This window comes from Bufo bufo, chromosome 6, assembly GCF_905171765.1.
Source record: "Bufo bufo chromosome 6, aBufBuf1.1, whole genome shotgun sequence".
In the NCBI taxonomy this organism is placed as follows: domain Eukaryota; kingdom Metazoa; phylum Chordata; class Amphibia; order Anura; family Bufonidae; genus Bufo; species Bufo bufo.
In genome coordinates, this window is record NC_053394.1 from 23,077,038 (window position 1) to 23,102,320 (window position 25,283).

General features: G+C 42.8%; 1 protein-coding gene across 1 annotated transcript in view; it reads right to left on the reverse strand.

Annotated features, from left to right (window-relative positions):
• The window catches only part of LOC121005467 (alpha-2-macroglobulin-like protein 1), a 288,965-nt gene that overhangs the window by 247,568 nt on the left and 16,114 nt on the right, over positions 1–25,283 (reverse strand). The window contains exons 5-9 of the mRNA XM_040438235.1: positions 25,232–25,252; positions 18,393–18,552; positions 17,288–17,372; positions 10,613–10,691; positions 10,156–10,264 (exon numbers count right to left, since the gene is read on the reverse strand). Of these exons, the coding sequence (XP_040294169.1) occupies positions 10,156–10,264; positions 10,613–10,691; positions 17,288–17,372; positions 18,393–18,552; positions 25,232–25,252 (454 nt within the window). The remainder of the gene's footprint in view (positions 1–10,155; positions 10,265–10,612; positions 10,692–17,287; positions 17,373–18,392; positions 18,553–25,231; positions 25,253–25,283) is intronic.

The following is a 25,283-nucleotide window of genomic DNA, read 5'->3' on the forward strand; positions in this document are numbered from 1 at the left end:
AGAGGAAATCGAGGCATCATCACCATTCCATATGAGGATCAGGTCATCTATGTATCTACGATAGAAGACAATATTGTCAATCCAATACCTAGAGCCATAGATGAACTGATCCTCAAAACGCCCCATAAAAAGGTTTGCGAAACTGGGCGCAAATTTCGTCCCCATTGCGGTTCCCTTCATCTGCAGGTACAGGGAATCCTCAAAGGTAAATATGTTGTGTGTCAGTATGAATCTAATGCAGTCCTGTAGAAAGACTGCTTGTCCTGCCGGTAACAGAGGGTCGTTATCCAAATACCACTTAATGCATTCAATTCCTTTAGTATGGGAAATATTCGAATACAAAGCCGTCACGTCCAGTGTGACCCAACTATAAGTGTTCCTCCACTCAATATCTTTAACAGACTCTATCAAAGCTGTTGAGTCCCTTAAATAGGAGGGTAGTTTGGTAACATATTTTTGTAACAGGACATCCACATACTTTGAAAGATTACATGTGAGGGAGCAAACCCCTGAAATAATTGGTCGCCCTGGTGGATTCTTTGTATCCTTATGTATCTTAGGTAGGTGGTAAAATAATGCTGTGACAGGATCCGATACTAGGATGAATGCTTTCTCCTTTTTATCTAGTATATGAGATGCTGATTCAATAAGGTCTTTGAATTCTGAAATATGTGACTTAGTGGGGTCTGTGACTAGAGGTACATAGTATTCTGTATCGGATAGGATACGGAGTGCCTCCTTAGTATAGGTCTCCCTATCTTGAATTACCACTCCCCCTCCCTTATCTGCACTGCGGATGACAATATCTAAATTATTCTGGAGGCGCTTGACCGCCGTTTTTTCCTTTTTTGTGAGGTTCTGTCTGCAAGTTGGTTTTTGGTGTAATTTCCGAAAATCATCCATGACTATATTATAAAAGGTATCAATAAAATTCCCCTTTGAAATAAACTTTCAGGGTCACATGACTACCGTTACTGATATTATAGATTATTTATTATCAATTTTCTACATCATCAATATTGTTGTTTTAATCATGTTCATAATTATCTATTTATATATAAATTTTGATTTTTATTATCTAATCATTTATTTTTTATTTTATTTATTTTTTAGTCTGTAGTGTCTATTATGCACTATTTTTATAGATATGCATTTGTTTTTATATATATATATATATATATATATATATATACATTCATATATCCCATACGTACAGATCTGATATCACCTATTCAATTTTATGGCGTTTGTTTGTGGAATTATTTGTGGGATTAATGATTTTTTTATATATATGTCATATTATAAATCTACATCCAAGATATTTGCTTTTGGATTGCTCCTTTTTCTGCATTCAAATCATTAATTTGTATCTTGGACTAATGCTGTCAGATTCATGCATTCATTTATTTATCTATCTATTGTAATCTTTCTGCTAATAGAATGTGTCGGCAGATAAGAACCATTTGGCCCATCTAGTCTGCCCAATATACTGAGTACTATGGATAGCCCCCGGCCCTATCTTATATGAAGGATGGCCTTATGCCTATCCCATGCATGCTTAAACCCCTTCACTGTATTTGCAGCTACCACTTCTGCAGGAAGGCTATTCCATGCATCCACTACTCTCTCAGTAAAGTAATTCTTCCTTATATTACTTTTAAACCTTTGCCCCTCTAATTTAAAACTGTGTCCTCTTGTGGTAGTTTTTCTTCTTTTAAATATGCTCTCTTCCTTTACCGAGTTAATTCCCTTTATGTATTTAAAAGTTTCTATCATATCCCCTCTGTCTCTTCTTTCTTCCAAGCTATACATATTAAGGTCCTTTAACCTTTCCTGGTAAGTTTTATCCTGCAATCCATGTACTAGTTTAGTAGCTCTTCTCTGAACTCTCTCTAGAGTATCTAATGTTTTTTATTTTTATTTTTATTTTACTTTTAGTGAAGTAGGGCGTCACATCTCTTCTTTCTGTAGCGCTGCTGATCATATCAAGAAAGCAGCATGACGCAGGACCTTTCAGTATGCCGAGCTTCCTTCTAAGCCGGCTGTTTAGCATCCTGTCTCCCAGCAACAAGCATTGCATCACAAGTCACATGATCGAAACTGCGGTCATGTGACTCTGTGTGATGCTGTTCCTCCTCCCCAGCCATGGGCTACATCTAGAGGCGATGCTTCTTCATGTTAATGTTTTATAAATACATTTATGAATTAGTCTGTAAACTCAAAGGGTTAGTTTGTTCAGTTGTATACCTATTTGCATTATTTTATGTACCAATGACTTTTGTTTCTGCTTGAGGTAACGCCCACCTCCCCTTTTGACCTTGTTTGCATGTGACCATTTTTGTGTATATACAGTACAGACCAAAAGTTTGGACACACCTTCTCATTCAAAGAGTTTTCTTTATTTTCATGACTATGAAGGCATCAAAACTATGAATTAACACATGTGGAATTATATACATAACAAACAAGTGTGAAACAACTGAAAATATGTCATATTCTAGGTTCTTCAAAGTAGCCACCTTTTGCTTTGATTACTGCTTTGCACACTCTTGGCATTCTCTTGATGAGCTTCAAGAGGTAGTCCCCTGAAATGGTCTTCCAACAGTCTTGAAGGAGTTCCCAGAGATGCTTAGCACTTGTTGGCCCTTTTGCCTTCACTCTGCGGTCCAGCTCACCCCAAACCATCTCGATTGGGTTCAGGTCCGGTGACTGTGGAGGCCAGGTCATCTGGCGCAGCACCCCATCACTCTCCTTCATGGTCAAATAGCCCTTACTTTCAAAGTTTTCCCAATTTTTCGGCTGAATGACTGACCTTCATTTCTTAAAGTAATGATGGCCACTCGTTTTTCTTTACTTAGCTGCTTTTTTCTTGCCATAATACAAATTCTAACAGTCTATTCAGTAGGACTATCAGCTGTGTATCCACCTGACTTCTCCTCAACGCAACTGATGGTCCCAACTCCATTTATAAGGCAAGAAATCCCACTTATTAAACCTGACAGGGCACACCTGTGAAGTGAAAACCATTTCAGGGGACTACCTCTTGAAGCTCATCAAGAGAAAGCCAAGAGTGTGCAAAGCAGTAATCAAAGCAAAAGGTGGCTACTTTGAAGAACCTAGAATAGGACATATTTTCAGTTGTTTCACACTTGTTTGTTATGTATATAATTCCACATGTGTCAATACATAGTTTTGATGCCTTCAGTGTGAATCTACAATTTTCATAGTCATGAAAATAAAGAAAACTCTTTGAATGAGAAGGTGTGTCCAAACTTTTGGTCTGTACTGTATATCCAGCATGTTTGTCCACTCTCTATGCAATTTTCTTCACCTGATGAAGGGGACCCTTTCCCCGAAACGCGTTGTGTGATTGCAATAAAACTCTTGAAGATTCACCGTCTACCTCTGGTTGGTTCCTTGCGCCGAGAGATGTTCCTTTTCTTCCTGTCATTTTAATCCTCCGTGTGGGCCTAGGCACGCTCATCCGAGGACATCTACATCCGTGGCTGCATACCAACCTTCATATTGGGGATTAAATCATCTCCCACATGCCTACATTAGCGTTGTGCCTATAATTGCGCAACCCTGCAAGGTGAGCCTCCCAAATTGGGATTTAATCTGAATTTCCAAACGTTTTTACCCTATGGTGCGCCCTCTCTCTTTTGTTTACACAGTAAACAACTTGCCTTTCTACGTACAACAACTTCATTGTCAAGGAACGCTTTGTCAGGTCAACACAACACTGTGACTCTTCTACACTATATGGTAAAGAAGAAGTCAATTACAACATTGAGACGGACAATCTAGGGATAACAGTATTTCAGAAAACTAAAGATGATGATAAACAGGCCCTCTCTATAGAGGATCAGATCTTCTTGCAGATTATGGATAAAGAGGCTTACCAAGATGACAATCACAGTTGGGTGGCTCCTCTCCCCTTTCGCACACCCAGACGTGTTCTGCCTAGTAACAGGGAGCAAGCCATGAAGCGTTTGCATTCACTCAGCAAAACACTGCAGAGAAAGCCAGAAGTGAAAAGAGATTTCACTGAATTCATTAAGGGGATGCTAGACAATGACCACGCTGAAGTTGCAGGACCACTTGAGACAGACAGGGAACACTGGTATCTACCAATGTTTGGTGTTTACCATCCGCACAAACCTAACCAAATCAGAATAGTTTTAGATTCCAGCGCAGAGTATAAAGGAGTCTCTTTAAATGATGTACTGTTGAGTGTCCCTGACCTAAACAATACTTTGCTAGGTGTCCTCATGCGCTTCAGAAAAGAGCCCGTTGCTTTCACAGCAGATGTGCAGCAAATGTTTTATTGCTTTCTTGTCAGAGAAGACCACAGGGACTTTCTACGTTTTCTCTGGTACAAAGACAATGACATAGACAAAGAAATTGTCAAGTACAGAATGAAAGTGCACGTATTTGGCAATAGCCCCTCTCCTGCCGTCGCTATATACTGCATGCAAAAGGCGGCCCAGAAAAACGCAGAGCGCTATGGACAAGAAGCCAAACACTTTGTATTGAGACATTTCTATGTAGATGATGGACTCGCTTCTGCTAGCACACCTGAAGATGCAATATCCATCCTTAGTAAAGCAAAACAAATGCTGGCAGAATCCAATCTGCGTCTTCATAAAATCGCTTCCAACAGCCAAAAAGTAATGGAAGCCTTCCCTGTAGCAGACAGAGCTAAGGACCTTAAAGATCTTTGCCTAGGTACAGACACCCTTCCCCTGCAGAAAAGCCTAGGCCTAAGTTGAGATCTAGAAAATAATAGTTTTGCTTTCAGAGTTTCCTCAGAGGAAAAGCCTTTTACACGTAGAGGTATTCTATCCACCGTAAATAGCCTCTATGATCCCCTAGGGTTTGTGTCACCTGTGACTATAAGAGGTAAGGCCTTAGTTCGTGAACTGTCATCTGGGAAAAGTGAATGGGATGCATTGCTTCCACAAGAGAGACTAAGTGAGTGGGTTCAATGGACAGAATCCTTGCAAGCGTTAGAGCACCTAAAGATAGACAGATGCTATGTGCCCGTATCTCTATCATCAGCTTGCAGGAAAGAACTATGCATCTTCTCAGACGCATCCACCACAGCTATAGGTGCAGTAGCTTACTTGAAAGTAATTGATGCAGAAAATGTGTGTCATGTTGGATTTGTCATGGGAAAGTCCAAATTAAGCCCAAAACCAGCCCACACTATTCCTCGTTTAGAGTTGTGTGCTGCCGTACTTGCAGTTGAAATGTCTGAGCTAATCACAGATGAACTAGACACTGATTTTGATGCTGTGAAATTCTTCACTGATAGCAAGACTGTCCTAGGGTACATTTGCAACACCACTAGGAGGTTCTATCTGTATGTCTCCAACAGAGTGAATAGAATCAGGCAGTCTACACACCCAGATCAGTGGTTCTATGTATCTACAGAGCAAAACCCTGCAGATTTTGCTACTAGGCCTACTCAAGCAGCATGCCTTCAGAACTCTATATGGTTCTCAGGCCCATCCTTTCTGTACCAACCACACTGTGAGGATATAGACACTGCTAATGTTTTTCCACTCATAGAGCCTGAAGCTGACCTTGAAATCAGATCGGAAATTACAAGCTTCAGCACCAGAGCTTCTGAAGCCACACTTCACTCACATTGCTTTGATAGATTTTCTTGCTGGAAGATATTAGTTAAGACCCTAGCCAGACTCATCCATGTCACTAAAACCTTCCAGAGGGAAACCAGCAGCAATCAGGTCAGAAGGTGGGAAAGTTTCCATGAACAGGTCAATCTAGAAGAACTTGCTCAGGCGAAGTCTGTTATAATCTCTTCTGTTCAAAACAAACATTTCCAGAAGGAAATTGACTGCATCAAAAAACAAAAGACATTCACAAAACTAAGCCGTCTTAGGAAGCTTAGCCCCTTTTTAGACAAAAATGGGTTGTTGAGAGTAGGTGGACGTTTGTCTCTTGCAGAACTTTCAGAGGAAGAGAAACAGCCTGTCATTATACCTTATGATCACCACATTGCGACACTGCTTGTTAGGTACTATCATGAACAAGTAGTTCACCAAGGGCGGCACATCACAGAGGGTGCTATTAGATCCGCAGGTTTCTGGATTCTTGGTGGCAAACGCTTGGTTTCGGCTGTCATACACAAATGCGTCATCTGTCGCAAGCTGCGAGGAAGGTTACAAAGTCAAAAGGTGGCAGAGCTACCAGAGGACAGAGTAATTGCTCAACCACCTTTCACCAATGTGGGCTTAGATGTATTTGGTCCGTGGTCTGTTTTAACCCGCCGCACTAGAGGAGGCAGCGCGGACAGTAAACGATGGGCAGTCCTTTTCACTTGTTTGTCCACCCGAGTTGTACACATAGAGCTACTTGAAACCATGTCAACATCAAGCTTTATTAATGCCTTGAGGAGATTCTTCTCAATTCGTGGCCCAGCAAAACTGCTCCGTTCTGACAGAGGAACAAACTTTGTAGGAGCCTGCAAGGAACTTAACATTTGTGCCAGCGAATCACAATTGCAAGACTTTCTCCAAGACAGAGGATGTACATGGGTCTTTAATCCTCCACACTCTTCACACATGGGTGGTGTCTGGGAGAGACTTATAGGTATTGCCAGGCGAATCTTGGACGCTATGTTGCTACAAACCAAAACTGCTCAATTGACCCATGAGACTTTAAGCACCTTTATGGCAGAGGTTACAGCTATTATGAATGCCAGGCCTATAGTTCCTGTGTCCTCAGACCCAGATACACCTATGGTCCTTACCCCAGCAATGTTGTTGACTCAAAAAGTGAACTCTTTGTCTGCTCCATCCGGAACCATAAGTACAACACAAGTCCATGCGAAACAATGGAAGCAAGTACAATGCTTAGCAGACACCTTTTGGAAAAGATGGATAAGGGAGTATCTGTCAAATCTGCAACACCGTAGGAAATGGACTGAGGATCGCCCAAATGTAAAAGTGGGTGCTGTTGTTCTGTTGAAAGACAGCCAAGAGAGCAGGAACGAGTGGCCTGTAGGACTTATTGTCAATGCTCTACCAAGCAGGGATGGCAAGGTTACGAAGGTGGAGGTCAAGATTGCAAAGAATGGGACTTCCAAAATCTATCTTAGACCTATAACTGACATTATAGTTTTAGTTTCCGATTAGCTAGGATTCCATTTCCTGTTTATATGTTTTTCCTGCATAGCAGTAGTTATTTAGGTAGTGACATAATTAATTATGCCAGACAGGGAGTGTTCTGCTCATTTTGTGCATAATAAATGTGTGTAATGTGAACTTTACAGGAAGTGTATTGTCAGAGGCAGTAACCTTTAACCTGGAACTGTATTTCCTCCATTTCATCACTGCTCCTGGATCTTGCAGGCTGCATGCAGAGGAGCTCTTGATCTATTCCTGGACTAATGATGGAATTGTCTGTGAGTACTCTCACTGATGGAGTGAGGCTGCTGTATTATGTGTAATGTATTGACACTTATGTTTTGTTTATGTTTATATTGTAGTTTTACAAAGTTATTCAGAAAAAAGAATACATACAGATCTGATGTCTCACGTTTCTTGACTTCTGAATTATTGTTAAGCTGTCTGACTAGTGTTATACAACAGTTCAATAACGCGAAGCAGAACAGCCATCATTGCGTTGCATAAAAATGGCTTCACAGGCAAGGATATTGTGGCTACTACGATTGCACCTCAATCAACAATTTATAGGATCCTCAAGAACTTCAAGGAAAGAGGTTCAATTCTTGTTAAGAAGGCTTCAGGGCGTCCAAGAAAGTCCAGCAAGCGCCAGGATCGTCTCCTAAAGAGGATTCAGCTGCGGGATCGGAGTGCCACCAGTGCAGAGCTTGCTCAGGAATGGCAGCAGGCAGGTGTGAGCGCATCTGCACGCACAGTGAGGCGAAGACTTTTGGAAGATGGCCTGGTGTCAAGAAGGGCAGCAAAGAAGCCACTTCTCTCCAAAAAAAACCCATCAGGGACAGATTGATTTTCTGCAGAAAGTATGGTGAATGGACTGCTGAGGACTGGGGCAAAGTCATATTCTCCGATGAAGCCTCTTTCCGATTGTTTGGGGCATCTGGAAAAAGGCTTGTCCGGAGAAGAAAAGGTGAGCGCTACCATCAGTCCTGTGTCATGCCAACAGTAAAGCATCCTGAGACCATTCATGTGTGGGGTTGCTTCTCATCCAAGGGAGTGGGCTCACTCACAAATTTGCCCAAAAATACAGCCATGAATAAAGGATGGTACCAAAACAACCTCCATCAGCAACTTCTTCCAACAATCCAACAACAGTTTGGTGAAGAACAATGCATTTTTCAGCACGATGGAGCACCGTGCCATAAGGCAAAAGTGATAACTAAGTGGCTCGGGGACCAAAACGTTGACATTTTGGGTCCATGGCCTGGAAACTCCCCAGAACTTAATCCCATTAAGAACTTGTGGTCAATCCTCAAGAGGCGGGTGGACAAACAAAAACCCACTAATTCTGACAAACTCCAAGAAGTGATTATGAAAGAATGGGTTGCTATCAGTCAGGAATTGGCCCAGAAGTTGATTGAGAGCATGCCCAGTCGGATTGCAGAGGTCCTGAAAAAGAAGGGCCAACACTGCAAATACTGACTCTTTGCATAAATGTCATGTAATTGTCGATAAAAGCCTTTGAAACGTATGAAGTGCGTGTAATTATATTTCACTACATCACAGAAACAACTGAAACAAAGATCTAAAAGCAGTTTAGCAGCAAACTTTGTGAAAACTAATATTTGTGTCATTCTCAAAACTTTTGGCCACGACTGTACACTGCAGATTTACCACCGTGGTTTTTGCATGCAGCAAATCTGTAGTATTTTACAAAAGCAGAAAATTTTATTTAAAATTTAAAATAAAAAATAAAAAACACAATTTTAATTTTGGATTTTGAAATCCAGGGCATGTCAATTTTTGCTGCAGATCTACATAACAGAATAAGGTGAAATTTACAGAAAATCTGTAGCATAACTCGCAATAAATCCGAAGTGGAATGTCCACTGTAAAGTCAATGGGAGTCTGCATAAAAAAAAAAATTTAATGGAAAAAGAGCAAAAAAAAATTTGGGAAAACAGTGTGGATTCCGCACCTAAATTTTTAGATACAACGGCACGAACATACCCACAGATCGGATTCGCTGTAGATCATTTTTACAGCAAATTCACAAACAATCTACAGGGAAATCTACAAGACATGCCAATTTTGGGGCAGATTTACCCCTGAATATTTTCCTGCAGATTATGCAAAAAGGTGAAAAAAATAATCAATGGCTTGAAAAACTGTATCTGCAGACGGATGTAGCAAAATCCACAACAATACATTTCTGGTGGATTTTATTGCTAATTTTGACTTCCCCACTGAAGTCAACTGGGAACCTCCACAAAAATATGCGACAGAAATGAAAAAATCCATATTGCAGGTCAACATCAGTGAGGAAAATTTCTACAGAACACAGATTTGTTAAAATCTCATCTAATTGCTGCTAACACAGGAAAAATCTGCAGCATTTAAAGGGATATTTAAGCTTTTAGATATTGGTGACCTATCCTCGGGGTAGGTCATTAATCTCCGATCAGTGGGGGTTGGCATCCCCACCAACCATCTGTATTTGGCCGCCAGTGTAATCTATACAATGAATGGAGGCTGGAACCAGTAAGCTCCGTCCAATATGTTGTGGCCCACCATGGCCACCACACACTAGATGGAGCCTTCTGCTTTCAGCTCTATCCACTGTTTACACTCCAGTGCCAGTGACTGCCAAAAACAGCTGATTGGTGGGGTTGCCGGGTGTCGAAACCCCCACTGATCTAATATTTATGGCCTATGTAGAGGATAGGTCATCAATATCTAAAGTCTAGAATCCCATTTAAGTTTCATGTGAATGTTAGGGTGAAACTAAAAACATTGGTCCTGAGTTCCAAGAACTGCAGCATCAACCATGAAACAACATGTGGCTTCGCTCTTATACAACGACAGCATGAAGGCCATCAGAATGTCTATGAAGACCAAAAAACTTACATGTTCCAGTTTCTAACCTCAATGATGTACATGTTTTGAAACCTTCTAGAATAATTCCTGGCACCGAAGCTTTCATTGATCTATGGAATTCGCTCACCTGTGCCGTCCTCTACCAGAGACGCTTTTATCTCAACATTATAGATATAGTTATTGAACTTCAAGAGATTTCCATCCACGTTTGATTGGAAGCAACCGGTGGTATCTGTCTAGAAAAGCAAATGAGATGTTGTAAGAAGCTAATAGTAACAACCCCCAAAACAACTATGACAGAACAATGAATCAGGGCCATTACATGATTGATAATTGGTTGATGATTTGCTCAGAAGCAGAGACAGAACATTTCGTATCTTCTGGACGAGACCGGTTGATGTTGTTTTCTAAAGTAAAGTTGTAGCTAGGCTTTCTTTTTCCCGAGACTAAGACATAGATGGCTGCCCTAGGCAAAGTGGTTGTTGAGGTTAGCACCCAGCACCCAGAGCCCATGCCTCAGCAGCTAGGCCCCATCTTGTGGGCTCCAAAACAACCATACATATTCAAAAACAAGGCAAGCTCACCTCTCCAGTGATTGTAGTACAGATCGTATTGCAAATGTCAGCATTCACGTTTCCTTGAACCCCCTTCCCATAAGTATATCTGCAAGAACATTATCAAGATAAAGTCATGGATTAGATATAATAAAAAATCATCCAAACCAACATGAGGGTTGGATTCTGACATTTCAAGTCAAGAAGCCCAAACTTCCCCAGTTCTGTCCAGGTTCTCACATGATGACAGATTACTAGTCACCACCAAAGATCTGTAATGACACTGAACAAGAACAAGGGATGCCAACAGATTTGTGCTCTAAAAATTGTAGAATTACTAAAAGCTATATACAGTATATGCCAGATGCACGTGCTGGGAGAATTCCCATCACCGGACGTATCCATGGGCTCCAATAGACATAACATATGACAAAGAAGCTGTCCCTTCTGCTCCACTACTCTTATATATATATATACAGTGGATATAAAAAGTCTACACACCCCTGTTAAAATGTCAGGTTTCTGTGATGTAAAAAAACGAGACAAAGATAAATCATTTCAGAACTTTTTCCACCTTTAATGTGACCTATAAACTGTACAACTCAATTGAAAAACAAACTGAAATCTTTTAGGTGGAGGGAAGAAAACAAAAAAAACTAAAATAATGTGGTTGCATAAGTGTGCACACCCTCTTATAACTGGGGATGTAGCTGTGAGAATTAAGCAATCACATTCACAATCCTGTTAAATAGGAGTCAGCATACACCGGCCATCATGTAAAGTGCCTCTGATTAACCCCAAATAAAGTTCAGCTTCTCTAGTTGGTCCTTCCTGAAATTTTCTTAGTCGCATCCCACAGCAAAAGCCATGGTCCACAGAGAGCTTCCAAAGCATCAGAGGGATCTCATTGTTAGAAGGTATCAGTCAGGAGAAGGGGACAAAATAATTTCCAAGGCATTAGATATACCATGGAACACAGTGAAGACAGTCATCATCAAGTGGAGAAAATATGGCACAACAGTGACATTACCAAGAACTGGATGTCCCTCCAAAATTGATGAAAAGACGGGAAGAAAACTGGTCTGGGAGGCGACCAAGAGGCCTACAGCAACATTAAAGGAGCCGCAGGAATATCTGGCAAGTACTGGCTGTGTGGTACATGTGACAACAATCTCCCGTATTCTTCATTTGTCTGGGCTATGGGGTAGAGTCGCAAGACGAAAGCCTTTTCTTACGAAGAAAAACATCCAAGCCAGGCTACATTTTGCAAAAACACATCTGAAGTCTCCCAAAAGCATGTGGGAAAAGGTGTTCTGGTCTGATGAAACCAAGGTTGAACTTTTTGGCCATAATTCCAAAAGATATGTTTGGTGCAAAAACAACACTGCACATCACCACAAGAACACCATACCCACAGTGAAGCATGGTGGTGGCAGTATCATGCCAAGGGGCTGTTCTTCTTCAGCTGGAACTGGGGCCTTAGTTAAGCTAGAGGGAATTATCAACAGTTCCAAATACCAGTCAATATTGGCACAAAACCTTCAGGCTTCTGCTAGAAAGCTGAACATGAAGAGGAACTTCATCTTTCAGCATGACAACGACCCAAAGCATACATCCAAATCAACAAAGGAATGGCTTCACCAGAAGAAGATTAAAGTTTTGGAATGGCCCAGCCAGAGCCCAGACCTGAATCCGATTGAAAATCTGTGGGGTGATCTGAAGAGGGCTGTGCCCAGGAGATGCCCTCGCAATCTGACAGATTTGGAGGGTTTTTGCAAAGAAGAGTGGGCAAATCTTGCCAAGTCAAAATGTGCCATGCTGATAGACTCCTACCCAAAAAGACTGAGTGCTGTAATAAAATCAAAAGGGGCTTCAACAAAGTATTAGTTTAAGGGGGTGCACACTTATGCAACCATATTATTTTATTTTTATATTTTTTCTTCCCTCATCCTGAAATGATTTATCTTTGTCTCAATTTTTAACATCACAGAAACCTGACATTTTAACAGGGATGTGTAGACTTTTTATATCCACTGTATATATATATATATATATATATATATATACAGTTGCAAGAAAAAGTATGTGCACCCTTTGGAATGATATCGATTTCTGCACAAATTGGTCATAAAATGTGATCTGATCTTCATCTAAGTCACAACAATAGACAATCACAGTCTGCTTAAACTAATAACACACAAAGAATTAAATGTTACCATGTTTTTATTGAACACACCATGTAAACATTCACAGTGCAGGTGGAAAAAGTATGTGAACCCTTGGATTTAATAACTGGTTGAACCTCCTTTGGCAGCAATAACTTCAACCAAACGTTTCCTATAGCTGCAGATCAGATGTGCACAACGGTCAGGAGTAATTCTTGACCATTCCTCTTTACAGAACTGTTTCAGTTCAGCAATATTCTTGGGATGTCTGGTGTGAATTGCTTTCTTGAGGTCATGCCACAGCATCTCAATCGGGTTGAGGTCAGGACTCTGACTGGACCACTCCAGAAGGCTTATTTTCTTCTGTTTAAGCAATTCTGTTGTTGATTTACTTCTATGCTTTGGGTCGTTGTCCTGTTGCAACACCCATCTTCTGTTGAGCTTCAGCTGGTGGACAGATGGCCTTAAGTTCTCCTGCAAAATGTCTTGATAAACTTGGGAATTCATTTTTCCTTTGATGATAGCTATCCGTCCAGGCCCTGACGCAGCAAAGCAGACCCAAACCATGATGCCCCCACCACCATACTTCACAGTTGGGATGAGGTTTTGATGTTGGTGTGCTGTGCCTCTTTTTCTCCACGCATAGTGTTGTGTGTTTCTTCCAAACAACTCAACTTTGGTTTCATCTGTAGACAGAATATTTTCCCAGTACTGCTATGGAACATCCAGGTGCTCTTGTGCAAACTGAGCAATGTTTTTTTTGGACAGCAGTGGCTTCCTCTGTGGTGTCCTCCCATGAAATCCATTTTTGTTTAGTGTTTTACGTATCGAAGATTCGCTAACAGGGATGTTAGCATATGCCAGAGACTTTTGTAAGTCTTTAGCTGACACTCTAGGATTCTTCTTCACCTCATTGAGCAGTCTGTGCTATGCTCTTGCAGTCATCTTTACAGGACAGACACTCCTAGGGAGAGTAGCAGCAGTGCTGAACTTTCTCAATTTATAGACAATTTGTCTTACTTTGGACTGATGAACAGCAAGGCTTTTCGAGATACTTTTATAACCCTTTCCAACTTTATGCGAGTCAACAATTCTTAATCGTAGGTCTTCTGAGAGCTCTTTTGTGCGAGGCATCATTCACATCAGGCAATGCTTCTTGTGAAAAGCAAACCCAGAACTGGTGTGTGTTTTTTATAGGGCAGGGATCTGTAACCAACACCTCCAATCTCATATCATTGATTGGAATCCAGTTGGCTGACACCTTACTCCAATTAGCTCTTGGAGATGTCATTAGCCTAGGGGTTCACATACTTTTTCCACCTGCACTGTGAATATTTACATGGTGTTTTCAATAAAAACATGGTAACATTTAATTCTTTGTGTGTTATTAGTTTAAGCAGACTGTGATTGTCTATTGTTGTGACTTAGATGAAGATCAGATCACATTTTATGACCAATTTGTGCAGAAATCTATATCATTCCAAAGGGTTCACATACTTTTTCTTGCAACTGTATGTATATATATATATATATATATATATATATATATATATAATTTTTTATTTTATTTTTTTCTTACTTTGATTAATATACAAGGTTAAGGGTTAAGGCACCCCTAAAATAAGGCAGGAACGTCCACATGACAGCCCACATGCAACTTCAAAGCTAAGAATTTAAAGTCCTCCAGTTGAGCTACAATCTGAGAACATGAACCTCTTATTCAGCTCTGTTATTTGTTCTCTATTGTCTTTTTGTTATAATTTTACATTTGCTGCTGTTTTTTTTTTTTTTCTTTTAAAGGTTGTATAACTAGTTTAAGATGACCTAACACATTAGATTAAGGTCAGTTAAGCCTGCTGAAACATTTAATGTGTACGGTCGTGTCTCAACTTTTCCAAGACTGCAAATGTCAGGGGAAAGAAGGGTGGGACTTGGATTTCAACATGCTCAATACTTAATTCCTGGGGTTAAATAAGCTGAAGACAGAGCTTTTGGCAGCAGCTTATTCCCCACTTCATATTAAGAACACGTGCACACCCTGCCAAGGAGACCACAAGGAATAGCTATTGACCAAACTAGCTTTCGGCCAACAGCTATCTACAGTGTGTGTCAAGTTTAAATCGGTTTTCCAAGGACACTGTTTGACAAAGTTGTTAAAAATAACAAAGAATCAGTCCTCATCTCCAATGATATTGCGGTGCTCCCGTTCTGCAGCTGCTGCAGTCCCAGCTTTTCTGCACTTCCTGTACCGACTCCACACTAGTGATGAGCGGCAGGGGCAATATTCGAATTCGCGATATTTTGCGAATATTTTTGTAGAATATTCGTCATATATTATTTTCTTGATTGCAAAAATCGGCAATGTAATATTCGCTTAATGCGTGCGCAATACAGGCGTGGGTCACTTTTGCTACATTTTCCAAGCTGCTAGAATTTTCTTGAGACTGGAGAAAATGGTTGGCATGGCAGAACTTTAAAAATGGCTTTATATGTAGATAGAGTGCTCTAATATTTGCGATTGCGCTAATCGGCACTAATGATGCGAATATTTTGGCGCAATACGTGCAGGTCTGACTACATATTACTGATTGGTGCACTAAGTATTCTTGCGACATCTCAGCACTATGTCTGTAACATGTATGTATGGACAGCAGAACCTATCAGCTACACTATAAAGATATAACCTACACTGACTATCTGTATTATATATACAGTACAGACCAAAAGTTTGGACACACCTTCTCATTCAAAGAGTTTTCTTTATTTTCATGACTATGAAGGCATCAAAACTATGAATTAACACATGTGGAATTATATACATAACAAACAAGTGTGAAACAACTGAAAATATGTCATATTCTAGGTTCTTCGAAGTAGCCACCTTTTGCTTTGATTACTGCTTTGCACACTCTTGGCATTCTCTTGATGAGCTTTAAGAGGTAGTCCCCTGAAATGGTCTTCCAACAGTCTTGAAGGAGTTCCCAGAGATGCTTAGCACTTGTTGGCCCTTTTGCCTTCACTCTGCGGTCCAGCTCACCCCAAACCATCTCGATTGGGTTCAGGTCCGGTGACTGTGAAGGCCAGGTCATCTGGCGCAGCACCCCATCACTCTCCTTCATGGTCAAATAGCCCTTACTTTCAAAGTTTTCCCAATTTTTCGGCTGACTGACTGACCTTCATTTCTTAAAGTAATGATGGCCACTGGTTTTTCTTTACTTAGCTGCTTTTTTCTTGCCATAATACAAATTCTAACAGTCTATTCAGTAGGACTATCAGCTGTGTATCCACCTGACTTCTCCTCAACGCCACTGATGGTCCCAACCCAATTTATAAGGTAAGAAATCCCACTTATTAAACCTGACAGAGCACACCTGTGAAGTGAGAACCATTTCAGGGGACTACCTCTTGAAGCTCATCAAGAGAATGCCAAGAGTGTGCAAAGCAGTAATCAAAGCAAAAGGTGGCTACTTTGAAGAACCTAGAATATGACATATTTTCAGTTGTTTCACACTTGTTTGTTATGTATATAATTCCACATGTGTTAATTCATAGTTTTGATGCCTTAAATGTGAATCTACAATTTTCATAGTCATGAAAATAAAGAAAACTCTTTGAATGAGAAGGTGTGTCCAAACTTTTGGTCTGTACTGTATATATATATATATATATATATATATATATATATAAGCTAACTAACTATCTAATGTAATTAAACAGTAAAGCACAGAGCACAGCAATGTCACTGCCGTCTCTCTCAGAACTCCATAAAACTACAGAAAATGGCTGCTGGGGAGGTTCTTATATAGTAAGGGGTAGGCAACTTTCCTATTGGTTGCTAGGGATGTTGCTAAGCTCAGACAAAGACATTTCTGCCTTCTCATTGGCCCACAAGCAAGAGGCAGGGAGGGATCATGGGTCTAGGTGAAAAAAAATTCTAGAATATTTAAAAATATGAATATATATCACTATATTCTAAATATTCGCGAATTCTCGAAGTGCCAATATTCACGATTAATATTCGCGATTCGAATATTCGCGCCCAACACTACTCCACACAGCCAGAAACAATAGCATTTTTAATTTTCTATCAGTAACTTACTTCCCTGCAGTACCGCCAGCATCTGACTGTTAGGGGGTGGGTGGGGTATCTAGGGGAGAGAGCGCCGACCAATTAGAGGTGGCGCTCGCTCCTAGGCATACTGACGCCCTGTGGCCCAGAAGTGCAGGCCACAGGTCGCTTGTGATTGGTCTTATCCTCTGGATTACCACACTAGCGTTGGTTCTGTCTTTTGTCCGCTGTGCCATTCTGTTACTATTCGTCTGTTATTTTTGTCTCCCTGTGTTCCCTTTCTTGATTCCTGCCCAGCACTTATTTAGGAAGGGACTGCCATCCAGTTGTGGGCCGCTGTTTAGGGTGGATCATGCAATTAGGTAGGGGCAGTACTAGGTAGTAGTACAGGGTTCACTTACGTAAGATACCAACTTCAGTCAAATAAAGGTAGTCAACCTTATACAAAGTGCACTAATGCGATCCACTTACTTTCCACAAACTTTCAGTAAGAATGTGGGATCCCCAGAGAAAATCATAGATGGCTGTTCAATGGTGACTTCAAAGCGAGGAAGCACTGAAACATGAAGATAACCATGAGTGCAGGTGGAAAAGTCATGACCGTTCTGGGCCTATCCTGGTGTAGATGCATTGGTGAAAAAGTAAAGGGGTACTCCCATCTTCTGCATCTTGTCATGCCATACATAAGTAATAGGTGTGGGAATCTTGTCTATTAAGAGAACAGGGATCCTGTGACCTCTGTTCAAATTTGTGAGGCTACTTTTCCCACAGAGCGCAACCCTTCCATTTCCATTGGCTCCATAAGTAAGAGCCCGAGTGAGCTGACCATAGATATTAGAGAAATGACTGCCAGCATTTGGATGACCACTCACTCAACCAGAAATTAATAAAAAATATATGCACAGGTTTCTTTTACTAAACTTCATTATTGGACCTACCCACTGGGCATTCTGACAATTCCCAACAGGCCAAGCACCTGCAAAAACTGAAAGGTCCCACCCTTTCCCCATACAAATGATGGCACTCTTGATAAATAACCATGGACCTGTTGACAGTTAACTGGCTAAACAACTGCTGTGGTGGCATGAATAGACCTTGCTTAGTAGTCCAAAAATCAATAGTCCATAATAAGTGGCTACAAAATATTGATCTTGCCTGGTCCGTTCTCACAAAGCATTTATTATCCATCGACCTTTGAAATATGAAAATGTAACCCAAAAATTTGCTGAAATGCTTAAAATGTCCATTAAAGAAGACCTTAATGTCTATTATGTTGGGCTGAACTAGCTTGGTCCCACCAAAGTAAATGATCCTGATGGCCTATTCACTAGCTATACAAAATTTGTGGATGTCCACCTTTATATTATAAAGTAATAAACCTCAAAACTGAGGTATCTACTCCACGGCCAGCCTCAGATGGGGTTCCTTCTACCATTCCTCATTGAACCTGTTATCTGTCAGAACCTAAATCTACCATTAGATCCCCTGGACCAGGATGGGCTAGTCTGATCCTGATTGTCTATTTGTATCTTCATTAACATATTTTATCATCTGCAGATGAAAGGAACCTACTCACCAGTCTCTTCAACTGCAAAGGTCTTGAGTGCCAGTCCATTATCTACCCTGATGATGTAGGTGCCCAGTATGGGATCGGAGGTCAATACAAAGCTCAGATCTGCAATGCAACTTGTGGTGTTCACATCCAACCACTGAAAGATGCGGTTGCCGTTAGGGTCCTTATGGATAAGAATATAGGAGATAGCAGGCAAAAGAGTAAATTACAATAATCAAATAACTGTGGTGCCCCTGTGATAATATTCAAGAGCCTGGTCCTGCACTGTTGCTCCTGGTTACAACTCTGCCTGTTAACAATGCCTGTCCCAGGAGCAATCTCCATCTGCTTGTATGCCACCTGATAATAACAACTCTATACAAAGTACTACAATAACATTGCCACACAGTGTCTAAATAACATTGTTATACAATGGATAAATGAATTCAGTGACCAAATAACCGACCTGTGTATACATATACAAGGGCTATACCATGTCTAAATATTTGTAACTGTTCCCCTGCTAAATATTTGTAAACTGTACTGTTCCCCTGCTTACCACCGCAGTCCCGGGTGCCATGTTCAGCGGTGATCTACTGCCAGTGTTTCCTTTCAGCCCTGGCCACAGCATGCTTACTGCTTGTTTCCTGCAGCATTTCCTTAAGGGCCAGTGCGCATCACTTCCTGTGTTTCATCGGTTGGATCATGTGACCTCGCCAACCAATCCTAGCCCTCCTGCACATATATAAGTGCCTCAGCCTCCTTCACAGATGCCTCAGTGTCAATGTCCTTGTGTCCTGCTAAGGTTCCTGATATCCCCTTGTGTTCCTGATTCGTACTTGTATTCCTGGACTCTGCTACCTGTTTGATCCCTGCCTGCTTGCCTTGACTCTCCTGTTGCTGACCCAAGATTGCCTGACCTGTACCTGTGCCACCTGTCCTGACCTATTGCCTGTCTGACTTCAGCCCTTTGCCTCCTCCCTCAGTCCTGCACTGTTGCGCCTGTACCTCTGGTACCTTTCCCAGGTACCTCCCGGTCCGCCGGACCATCTGCCTCGTGTGCCTATCCTTCTCAAGAGGTAGCGACCTGGTGTTCCCCTCGGAAAAGTCTATCCCCACCATCAGGAGTACTGCTCCTCCTGCAATTCCCACACCGGTGAATACGGATTTGTGTGCCGCTGGTGTGCAACTCCCTCTGCCATCACGCTATGGTGGAGATCCAAAAACCTGTAGTGAATTCTTGAACCAGTGTCTGATCCACTTTGAGTTGCATGGGCAGAAGTTTTCCACTGAGCGGTCCAAGGTTGCCTTCATTGTGTCCCTGCTGTCTGATGAGGCCCTTGCTTGGCAAATCCTATTTGGGAACATGGAGGTCCAGAGATCACCAATCTGCAGTCTTTCCTGGCTACCTTCCGGCTGGTCTTTGAAGAGCCTGGCCGCATGTCCTCCGCTGCATCAGCTCTGCTGCGTCTATGACAGGGTTCCTTGTCTCTGGGTCAGTACACCATCCAGTTTCATATCCTGGCTGCCGTACTTGCATGGAACAATGAGGCTCAACTGGCGGTGTTCTGAAAGGGCTTTTCTGACCGGATTAAGGATGATTTAGCTGGTTGCAACCGTCTATTCTGAATGGCCTAATCACCTGTGCCACAAGGATAGATATGTGTTTCAGGGAATGTTCTAGGCAGGTCGCTGGCACCAGAAGACCACCCCTTTTGGCTCCATCCTTCTAGAGGCCGGTTCTTCCTCTAGTGTCATCCCATCTGATGAGCCCAGGCAAATAGAGCGCCTTCGATTGTTTGACCAGAAACGTTTACCCCGTAAAGCAGAGAACCTGTGTCTGTATTGTGGCGGCAAGGCCCACTTTGTGCGTAATTGTCCACAGAAGCCGGGAAACGCCAATGTCTAGGGTCAGTTAGAAAGGGTGGTCCTAGACAAGGAGAAGTCCTCTTTGAAACTTTCAGTTCCGGTGACTCTCTCTCACAAGGGAGTCACACTGTCTGTGCATGCATTCTTGGACTCTGGGTCAGCCGGTAACTTCATTCAGCAAGCTCTCAGTACAGGCATCCTACCATCCATCTAGAAAGTCAGTGGCTTCTGTAAATGGACTCACACTTCCTGAACCTGTGCTTTCTGTTACTATGCCCCTTAAGTTGCAAATAGGTGTTCTGCATTGAGAGATGATCTCCTTCTATGTGCTGCCAGTGTCCGTGAATCCGGTTATCCTTGGTCTTACCTGGCTGCGTCAGCACACTCCAGTTCTGGACAGGCACTCTGGTCAGAATCTGCATTGGGGATCATCCTGCCAGTCCACCTGCTTATCAGAGGTCCGACCTGCTTCCTCGTCTACTGTACTTGTAGACCTGCTGGACTTCCGCAGCAGTATGGCAGTTTTGCGGATGTCTTCAGTAAGAAAGAGGCCAAGACCCTGCCTCCTAATCATCCTTATGATTATCCGATTGACCTTCTGCCTGGTGCCACTTCTCCTCGTGGTCGAGTCTACCCTTTCTCACTTCCTGAAACCCAAGCGATGTCTGATTACATCAAGGAGAATATCGAGAGGAGGTTTATCCAGAAATCTACTTCACCAGCTGGTGCCGGGTTCTTCTTTGTGCAGAAAAAAGATGGATCCTTACAGCCCTGTATCGACTAACAAGGTCTGAATAAGGTCACAGTCAAGAATCGATACCCTCTTCCGCTAATCTCCAAACTCTTTGACGGGATCCGGGGAGCTAAGGTCTTCACAAAATTCCACCTGCGCGGTGCATACGACCTTATCCGCATTCGAAAGGGCGATGAGTGGAAGACTGCTTTCAACACTCGTGATGGACACTTCGAGTATCTCGTCATGCCCTTCAGTCTGTGCAATGCTCTCGCGGTATTCCAGGAGTTGGTAAACGATACCTTCCGGGATCTGCTCTATGTCTGCGTGATAGGGTACCTGGACAATATACTGATCTATTGTCCAGATTTGACCACTCACCGGAAGCATGTACGTTTGGTTTTACAGCGGTTGAGAGAGAATCGACTTTATGCCAAACTCGAGAAATGCATCTTTGAAAAATCTACCGTACCGTTCCTCGGATGCATAATCTCGGATGCCGGGTTGCAGATGGATCGTGAAAAATTTAATGCAGTAATGAACTGGTCCCGCCCACAGGATCTTCGTGCTATACAGCGCTTCCATGGATTTGCTCATTTCTATTGTCAGTTCATCCTGAATTTTTCTTCTCTTACATCTCCGATCTCCTCTGTTACTAAGTAAGGGGTGAATGTCAGAGTCTGGACTCCTGAGGCGGAGGCCGCCTTCATCCAATTAAAGAGATTCCTTTCTTCTGCATCTGTTCTGCATCATCCCGATGTCTCCTGCCAATTCTTTTTAGAAGTGAACGCCTCCTCCATAGGAGCCAGTGCTGTTTTACTACAGAAAGGTTCCAAGGGCAAGATGTATACATGTGAATTTTTCTCCAAGCTCTTCTCCCCTGCTGAGAGGAATTACTGTATAGGAGACAGAGAGCTTCTGGCCATAAAACTTGCCTTGAGTGGCGTTATCTATTGGAGGGGGCCCAGCATCCAGTGATAATCTTCACCGACCACAAGAACCTTACTTATCTGCAGATGATCCAGCGTCTGAACCCTCGTCAAGCCTGATGGGCACTCTTCTTCTCCCGTTTTGATTCTGAGCTTCACTTTCGCCCGGCCGAGAAGAACATCAAGACGGATGCTCTGTCTCTGTCATTTGACTTCTACGACCAGCAGGAGGAGCCCCAGTACATTGTAGATCCTGCTCGCTTGATCACAGTGGCTTCTGTCCTGGTAAAAGATTTCCCTCCCGGGAAGACATTCGTGCCATCTGCCAAGAAAAAACGTATTCTAGCTTGGGGGCACAACTCCAAACTGGCTGGTCATCCAGGGATCCGCAAGATCACAGAACTTTTGTCTTGCCACTACTGGTGGCCCACACTGTCAGAGGATGTGCGTGATTATATGTCTGCCTCTTCTGCCGGATGTACAGCTATCTTGGTGGTCGTGGACCGGTTCTCCAAGATGGCGCACTTCGTTCCTCTGGCTGGACTGCCTTTGGCTTGCTAAACTGTTCATAAGACACATATTCGGCTTGCATTGTCTACCTTGGCATATTGTTTCCGATCACGGAGTCCAGTTTACCTCTAAGCTCTGGAGAGGTTTTTGCCGGCTGCTCGAAATTGAGCTGGACTTCTCTTCCAGTTATCATCCCCAGACCAACGGGCAAGTAGAATGAGTCAATCAAATATTAGAGAACTATCTCTGGCATTTTGTTTCAGCCCAACACGACAATTGCTACCTTGGGCTGAATTCTCCTATAACTACCACTCTAGTGAGATCCTCTCCATTCTTTGTCATTTATGGACAACACCCTCGTACTCCTCTCCCTGTTCCTACATCTTCTGGGGTACCAGCTGCGGATTCCTCTTTTAGGGATTTTTAAAAGATATGGCATGACACCAAGGACTGCATCAACAAACCGGTGACTCGTATGAAAACGAATGCAGAGAAGAGAAGAAAACCGCCTCAGTTCTCGTCTGGAGATAAGGTATGGCTCTCCTCTAAAAACATCCGGTTAAGGGTTCCCAGTTTCAAGTTTGCTCCTGGGTTCCTTGGACCCTTTGAAGTATTGAGGAAGATCAACGAAGTAACATATAAGTTACGTCTGCCTCTCTCTCTCTGCGTATTCCTAATGCCTTCCATGTGTCCTTACTAAAACCAGTATTTCTTAATCACTTCTCAACGGCTCCTTCCACTCCAACTCCGGTATCTGAAGATTCTGGCGAGATATTTGAGGTCAAAGACATTCTGGACATCAAGAAGTGTGGCAAGAAGACCTACTATCTTGTGGATTGGAAGGGCTTTGGTCCTGAGGAGAGGTCTTGGGAACCAGAAGAGAACATTCATGCTCCAAATTAGATAAAAAGGTTTCTGTCTCGTCGTGGACTCAAGAAGAGGGGATGTACTGTAACAGCGGCTGCTGTGAGCTGCTGTTCCTCTGCTTACCGCCACGGTCCCGAGCGCCGTTTTCAGCGGTGATCTACTGCCAGTGTTTCCTTTGAGCCCTGGCCATAGCATGTTTGCAGTTTGTTTCCCGCAGCATTTTCTTAAGGGCCGGCGCGCGTCACTTCCTGTGTTTTATGGGTTGGATCATGTGACCTCGCCAACCAATTCTAGCCCTCCTGCACATATATAAGTGGCTCAGCCCCTTCCCAAATGCCTCAGTGTCAAGGTCCTTGTGTCCTGCTAAGGTTCCTGATATTCGCTTGTGTTCCTGACTCGTACTTGTATTCCTGGACTCTGCTACCTGTTTGATCCCTGCCTGCTTGCCTTGACTCTCCTGTTGCTGACCCAGATTGCCTGACCTGTACCTGTGCTGCCTGCCGTGACCTATTGCCTTTCTGACTTTGCCTCTGCCTCATCCTTCGGTCCTGCATGGTTGTTCCTGGTTACGACTCAGCCTTCTGACAATGCCTGTACCTCTGGTACTTTTCCCAGGTACCTCCTGCTACCTGTTTGATCCCTGCCTGCTTGCCTTGACTCTCCTGTGCTGACCCAGATTGCCTGACCTGTGCCACCTGCCCTGACATATTGACTGTCTGACTTCGCCTCTGCCTCATCCTTCGGTCCTGCACTGTTGCTCCTGGTTACGACTTAGCCTGCTGACAATGCCTGTACCTCTGGTACCTTTCCCAGGTACCTCCTGGTCCACCTGGACCAGCTTCCTCGTGTGCCTATCCTCCTCAAGAGGTAGCGACCTGGAGTTCCCCTCAGGAAAGTCTATCCCAATCATCAGGGGTGCTGTGAAGATTGAGGGGTTCACTTAGACAATGCCCTTAGAGGAGGTAGGACACGTGGCCCAGTAAGTTCACACCCGCTGGTTTGTAACAATAATACTGCTATACATAGTAGTTAATATTAAGATTTGTGCGAGTCAACAGCCTCGAATACCAGGACATTTATGGTGCCCTCCATTCCAGAGACACCTCTAAGGCTGGTACCGTTTGTGTTAGGCAAAAATGTACAGGCCTGCCACAAACTCACCGGGGCGCAATGCCATCCATTGGAAAAAAAACAGTGAGGAAATCTTGCAGCAGTTAAAGGGGTTGTCCCATGAAAAATATTCTGCAGTTTTCAAACCACCACCTGGATCTGAATACTTTTGTAGATGCATGTAATTAAAACTTTAGTAGAGCCACTGAGTTATTAAATACAATGTATCTGTATAGCACCACCTGCTGTTTATTCTTTTTTGTTATTTCTCTGTCCGCCTCGCTAAAGTTTTGGACCATACTCGGTCATGCAATACTCCATTCCTCACATGGTGGACCTGACACACTGTGGCAGATCTTCTCCGGGTATGTCCAGCACCACTTTGCTGCAGACCCTTTTACTCAAGAGTTGCTCAAGAACAGGATGACTATTCACTCCTGCCTGAATACTTAGCTCTGCTGTGGGAGAACAGCCCCCAGTCAATATACATGAGCCCCCAGACTCCATTAACTGGGTCTAACAAGTAAACTCACATCAAGCATGGAAGCTTGGCCTATTATTCCCCAGTGCCATATTGATCAGAAGTACCTCCTACCCCAACTCTACTTTCTCAACCGGCTATATTACCTATGCTGCAGGTTACTGCTAGCTCCTAACCACAGAACCCCATTACTCCATTACTTAAACCTTACAATGGCATGTCATCCAACTTAAAGAAACAGAACCTACAGTAATTATTATATGTCCTGGTAAGGTCGAAATGCCTTTCGCCCATCTTAAACTTGCATCCACCATCAAGACAAGAATCCTTTCTTTCCATATCATTCAGGGGTACCAGAACTCACCTTCATCTCCACAACGTTGTACTGTAAAAGATGAAAGGGACACATTAAATTA